This window comes from Polistes canadensis, unplaced genomic scaffold, assembly GCF_001313835.1.
Source record: "Polistes canadensis isolate GaletaPanama2010 unplaced genomic scaffold, ASM131383v1 scaffold_4, whole genome shotgun sequence".
Taxonomy (NCBI): Eukaryota; Metazoa; Arthropoda; class Insecta; order Hymenoptera; family Vespidae; genus Polistes; species Polistes canadensis.
The window spans coordinates 16,342-22,998 of record NW_014569551.1 but is presented as its reverse complement, the minus strand read 5'-3'; the positions used below and the strand labels follow the sequence as shown (position 1 = coordinate 22,998).

The 6,657-nt window shown below is 24.7% G+C and overlaps 1 protein-coding gene across 3 annotated transcripts; it reads left to right on the top strand.

Annotated features, from left to right (window-relative positions):
- Positions 1-2,494: 2,494 nt before the first annotated feature.
- On the top strand, positions 2,495-5,879 carry LOC106787798 (transmembrane protein 19). Of its 3 annotated transcripts, XM_014750483.1 has the most exons (10): positions 2,501-2,628; positions 2,741-2,886; positions 3,255-3,277; positions 3,364-3,523; positions 3,603-3,716; positions 3,833-4,120; positions 4,205-4,309; positions 4,385-4,600; positions 4,684-4,842; positions 5,000-5,879. In XM_014750483.1, exons 4-9 carry the CDS (start codon positions 3,370-3,372, stop codon positions 4,836-4,838), a joined length of 1,032 nt encoding a protein of 343 aa, XP_014605969.1. In that variant the 5' UTR covers positions 2,501-2,628; positions 2,741-2,886; positions 3,255-3,277; positions 3,364-3,369; the 3' UTR covers positions 4,839-4,842; positions 5,000-5,879. The 3 variants fall into 3 exon arrangements, with proteins under 3 accessions (XP_014605948.1, XP_014605959.1, XP_014605969.1); XM_014750462.1 differs by having other exon boundaries at positions 2,495-2,628; positions 3,255-3,523; XM_014750473.1 differs by lacking the exon at positions 5,000-5,879 and having other exon boundaries at positions 2,495-2,628; positions 3,255-3,523; positions 4,684-4,990.
- The last annotated feature ends 778 nt before the right edge of the window (positions 5,880-6,657 follow it).

The following is a 6,657-nucleotide window of genomic DNA, read 5'->3' as shown; positions in this document are numbered from 1 at the left end:
TCTACATAATAATTAAATGACTGATACATGTCTGTGCTAGATATCAGTATGTCAGTGGCATGACTAAATCGGAAAATGATAGTTAACTTATTCATTTTTATATATTTTCAACCGCACATACAAGTGACATTTTGTGCTATTCTATAAATGTATATATATACATACATACATACATACATACGCATATAAGAAACAAAAAAAACAAGAACAGACAATTTTGATAATTCATTATAATCCGATGATGACTTAAATTATTTATTTCTTTCTTTTTTTTTGGGGAGTTTCCAAAAAAAAAATATATTATGCAACTTTTATATTTAGATATAAAAGATTATATTATGCTAGTTAAAAAAAAAGAAATACCATATTTATTGGAACATGGTGATTTCATTGTTTCTTAATTTGTTTGCTTAATCTTTTAATACCGATAATATAAGTAAAAAAAAAAAACAAATAAAAAAAACCATTTCAAATTAAATGTCGTCTCGTTAAGAGATTATGTTGTTTAAAAAAACATTGTATAACTTTCATTGCGATATAAAAATTAATCACTCTGTGTTGGATTCTAAAACCAATTGCAATTTGTGATTGTATAATTTTTTTTCTATTTACTTCTTCATTGCTAATTGAAATATTCATCAGTGAAAATGTTTAAGTCGCAATTGTGTAAATGATTAAACGTGCATGATAACAAAAAAAAAATACGAATATATATATATTACATTATTATAATTAGTTTCTTTGTATTCTAACATGTATTATGAAATGGACTATTGCAGTAAAAGGTCTGTATTGAACAAAAAAAAACACCGTAAGAAAAAAGGAAAAAAAATAAAAAGAATAAAAGGAAATTGAAAAAAAAAAAAAGTGGAAAAACAATTTTAAAAAAAAGAAATTATACAAATCACTTATACATACTACTGTAACTTTTGTACTCGAGCTCGGCAGCAAACGATTTTTTCAAAACTGTTATATGTTATATAATAATAATATTAATACAGAAAATCTTGTTAATATAAACTTACAAAAATATATAATGGAAATATTTTTCTAATAATATATAATTAGAGATACACTCTTCCTGCTCAATTGTTTGTATTGCATTATACACTCATTACATGATTGAGCATCGAACTTAATTAATCATATAACATTTTAATTATAATTAGTTCCAATAATTCAATATTGGTACTCGGTTAATAATCGTGTTATTTATCTTTTTCATTCCTTTTCTTTTTTTTCTTTTTGTTCAATATATAAATATATATCTTAAAAATTTACATTTATGATTAGAGAAATTTTAATCAAATGTACATATTTATCATAGTTAAACACATCGTCCTATTGAAAATTATTCATCAAATCTTCATTTATCATTACCAAATAAATGAAGAAAGAGATAATCATTTTGTATATAATTCAATGTAATATCTTGAATATCTTGTTTTCATTAAAGCTGGCTCATTTTCAATCTAAACTTTGCTTATTACTTATGCGTACACATTTATATTTTTTCATTATAATAGTATTATTATAATCAAATTACAATATCATTATTAAGCAATTAATATTTATACTTTGAAAATGTTTCTATTATCATTCAAAGAATTTTTATTAAATTAATACATTCAAAGAGACAGCTGGCAACGTAGTCCTATAATAATCAAAATTATTTAGCTGAATATAATATCATTAACAAATTTTTTTCTATTTTCTAATTCGGTTTATCATAAATTGCCTATTGTTAGCATTATATAAATTAAACGCTTTTTTACAAAATGTAAAAAACAGTTTAACGTGTTTTAAATATAACTTTTGGTTCTTTCAAAAGCATCCAGTTTAATAATTCTTATTATGCATTATAATATATCTTATCTTTTTTTAAAGGAAAGTTTAAACGATCTATTGACTATTTTTTAGATTAACATTTTAAAAATTTGTTCAACCACGAACCATTATTTTTCACGAGGCTTTTTAATTAGTCAATGAAAAATCAAGTTATATATGTTTAAAAATTGATTTAATTAAACTACAAAATTAACGTGCATTACAATATAAATTTAAATAATTTTCGAATAATATTAACAGTAATTAGCAAAGTTTATGTTGCACCTACTTGGATTAGTTTTTTTGTATAAGTTATAAGACTGTTCCAGTAAAAATATGTAGTTTCATTTAGAAAGCAATACGATGACCTTGATATCTCGAAAATAATGACCTTTAGACAAAATTTCTCTCTATTGGTTCCTTCGAACAAAATATTATTATCTTCCTTAGACACATTTTCTTTTATCATACGGAATAATCGATTTATCATATATTCATGGTGGTTCAGTTAGGTGAAAGAAGATATATATATACACAGATCAAATAAAAATTAAAAAATTATAAAAAGTATGTAAAAAAAAAAACACAAGTGAAACAATGTTTGTAAAATTTGTTTTAAATTAATATGTAATTACATTATTTTCTGCACCAGGTCGCTGTAGTCGCTAGTAGGTATTTAGTTATTTAAGTGATGATGGTGTTCCAGTTAAAGTGCGAAGAAAAAATAATAATAGGTTAATAAATAATATTTAACATAACATATTTTCAAGAGAACCGTTTATTTTTAGACAATAAAAAAAGGTAAATCTGTAGTTTATAATTATAATATTTAGTTAAAAAATTAATCTAAGAAGTTATTTCGAATTAATTATCATAATGCAAACAAGTGATTAAATATTGATTTTGTTTTTAGTATTATCACGAGTCGTAATGAATTTGATGAGTATTAATATTGGAAGTATTGGAAATACTAAAAGAACTAATCTTTTGTTTAATTTCAACAATCTGTAATTTCCAAATAGAAAGTGGAAACTGTGTCAACTGTGGATGTGGTAAATGGTGAATAACACTTTTAACCAAATAATTAATGTGTTTATAGAATATATATTCATAATATTACATATATTCATTTATTTTCGTTAACTTATTAGAATTATTATTATAAAGTTAAATTTTATTTATTTTATATATTCAATTTATATATTCACATATATATGAATATTAATATATATACATATTTTTATTTTTACTTCTTATTGATAATATTTATCGTAAAGATAAGAAAACAAACAAATTTTCATTTAAATTATTCATTGGTTAGACACATTTATATTATATTTATTTTAAGTGTTTTTCTTATCAAGTTATTATTTTTATTTTTCTGTTTTTCACCTAACGGACATCATTAATGTTATGCAATATTATAGGAGGATTTCGATCAAAAGTCAAGGTTTATTTCACATGACTGATTTATGGAATATATACACACCCATACATATATATATATATACCCATGTTTGCTTCTTTCAAAAGCAGTTTGGAATGGTCCTGCGTAGAGGCAACAAAATTAAAAATTTCAACTTTTTCTTACCAATTTTAATAAGTGCGTGTGCTATTCCAACATCAATGATGTTTTGGTCGATAAATGTTCTCTATTCAACTCTATCATCGGATACTGACAATTATAATAATGAAGGTATACTTTTTATTTTCATTTTCTCTCCATTTATAATTACGAATAACATTTTATTAATATTATAAATATTTTGTTATAGAATTCTCGCAAATGATTCCACCATGGAGATGGTTGGCTGCTGTTATAATTCCATTGTTATTCATGTTTTGGGGATTAAGAAAAAAGAGTATGAATTTAAATGGAGCTCTTGCTGGTAATAAGTTATATATTACACATTAATTACTTATACTGCGATTTAATGTGCAGAATTAACTGTATTCTAATATCGATACTATATTTATTAATCATTTAATAAATTTATTCTTACAGGAATGGTGGTAGGTTTTATATTGACGCTGACCAACTTATGTCATTTAATATCTTTAGCGACGTTTTTTGTTACTGGATCTAAGGCAACTAAATTTCGTTCGAATATAAAAAAGAATCAAGAAAGAGATTTTAAGGAAGGTGGACAGAGGTCATGGGCTCATGTAGTTTGTAACGCAGGAGTGGCTACTCATTTAGCTTTGTTGTATCTTTTGGATGTGGGATGCGGAGAACGTCCTATTGATTTTGATAAATATTATAGAAGTTCATGGTTATCTATAGGAATATTAGGTAAATTAATATTTATACTTTTGAGATTAATTCACATGATAAGTTTTAAATGTTTCATTTAAATTCATTCGCATTGTATTGCAGCATCATTTGCTTGTTGTAACGGAGATACGTGGGCATCGGAATTTGGTACGGTAATTGGTACCGGTGATCCATTTTTAATTACAACAAGAAAACGAGTACCTCGTGGTAAGTGAATGAAATATTTTGAAAATATTCAAATTGAAATGTATCTATAGAAATGGGATGGATTAATATTTTAAGGAACAAATGGGGGAGTATCGTGGTTTGGTTTGTTGTTTTCTACTCTTGGTGGACTAATCGTAGGCTTGACCTCTTATCTCACTATATTATACACAGTTGATACAGTTGCACTTGAATCAGCAGCACCACAATGGCCTGTTATTGTCATATGTGGAATGGCAGGACTGATCGGTAGTTTAATAGATTCTATATTAGGAGCAACGTTACAATATACAGGTATTAAGCATAAAACAATGCTTATTATTACAATCAATATCCTAACATATTTACAAGCTAATTTATTGCAAATATTTCTATAGGAATAGACGAAGAAGGATTTATAGTTGCAAAGCCAGGGAAAGGAGTTAAACATATCAGTGGTAAACAATTATTGGATAATCATTGCGTTAATCTTGTGTCGACTATTATCATAGCTCTCACCTTACCCAAAGTAGCTAATTTAATTTGGCCGTGAGATGGTAAGTCACATCAATGAGCTGTTATTTAATTCTTTCATTTTTATTATTTCGATACACTTTAATTTTTAATTTATTTCATAAGTATATATATATAGATCAAATTAATTTATTTAACTTTATTATACAATGATTACACAATACGTTGTTTTAATTATAGATTGAGCCACTTAGAAATGTGTTCCTTTTATGCTATAGTAATAGCTTATGTGATTATATTATATTTAAATATAATATACTGAACTTAGAAAATAATAATATTTTTAAATAGCTTTACTCTTATTAAATAATTTGTAACTTTTGATAAAACGTGTCTGTACATTCCAATAAATGTAAAGTGTAACATGTATCTCGCGTGTTAATAGGTCGATTTGCATTTTATTATTATTATTATCATTATAACGTATAGCTTTTATATACAAATTTTATCTTAGAAGATTGTAGGATAGATAAATTATATTTAACGTAAAAAGAAAATGCAATAATTTAAGGGATACATTGTTGAAAAGAAAAAATTATTGTTACAAATCTCGTATTGTGAGTGTACATATGAAAAAGTATATGGCATCTTTTTAAAAACGAAAACGTTCTATCGCGATAAATGGAAAATATGTGTTTGTTCGTTTCTTTTTTAATTATAAGTATGCCCAAGGCAAAACTAAATATAGTTTTTATAATTGTTTCCATAAATGGTGAAAGACAGATAAAAAAATGACTACTAGTTTTAAATATTATTTTTCAAGGATATATATAATATGTAGAGACGAGTATTTACATAGAATAATATACATTGTGTTAATTATTTCGTTCTTAACGATTCAAATACGAATCGTCCATGCAAAAAGGCCTCGTATGAATGTCTACAGACACCATTTAAGAATTGTACCATTCCGTGCGAACGAATTTATATTAAACTATACTTGCCTCAAAACATTTGTATATAAATTATAAACTAATCCGATGGTGTATTATTTATTATTCTAACATATTATTAATTGTTCTCTCTTGTATCTTTCTCATTGAAATATATATTACAAATATTATTACGATTTTTAACGTTTTTAGCATTAAGTATCGATTAAGAAGATTTTCGTTGAATAATAATAATACAGAAATTTATCGTAAATATATCAGATAAGAGATAATTTTTTTTAGATATACATATGTATGTATACATGCGTGTGTGTATATATATATATATATATATATACATTGTACGTAAACGTGTTATAATTACGAGGATTATAGAACGAAATAAAAGAAAATTATTTAACACGTTGATTGTATGTGCCAAGTAACCCGAAAAGATCGATAAATCTTGTTTAAAATTTCATTGAAATGTTCAAATGTGCAGGTGGTGATAAAGTTTATATTTGTGTTAGATTGACAAAAGAAACTATACGACGAGTATAAGTATAAATGTGTCATATTGGATTGACTAATGCTACAAAGGGTTAACTTTGGCCCCCATGTGAAACACGTGGCGATCAATATGTTAAATACGTTCCTATAATTCTCGATAATTATTTGTAGGACACATTTATGCATAAAATTTTGATATAGTTTAATTAGTTAATATATATATATATATGTTTTTTTTTCCTTTTTTTAATTCGAATTATAGTATTGTGTATGTGAAAAATTTAATTACAGACAACATTATTATGCGTTTTATTTTTAAAAATGCATGGATAAAATAAATAAGATAAAATATTTGATTTAAGTACGGGTGTATTATCGCAAAGTTAGTGATTGATCGAGATATGCTTTTCTAAAAATAATTGTGATTGCTATTTGAATTATATAATATATAATATC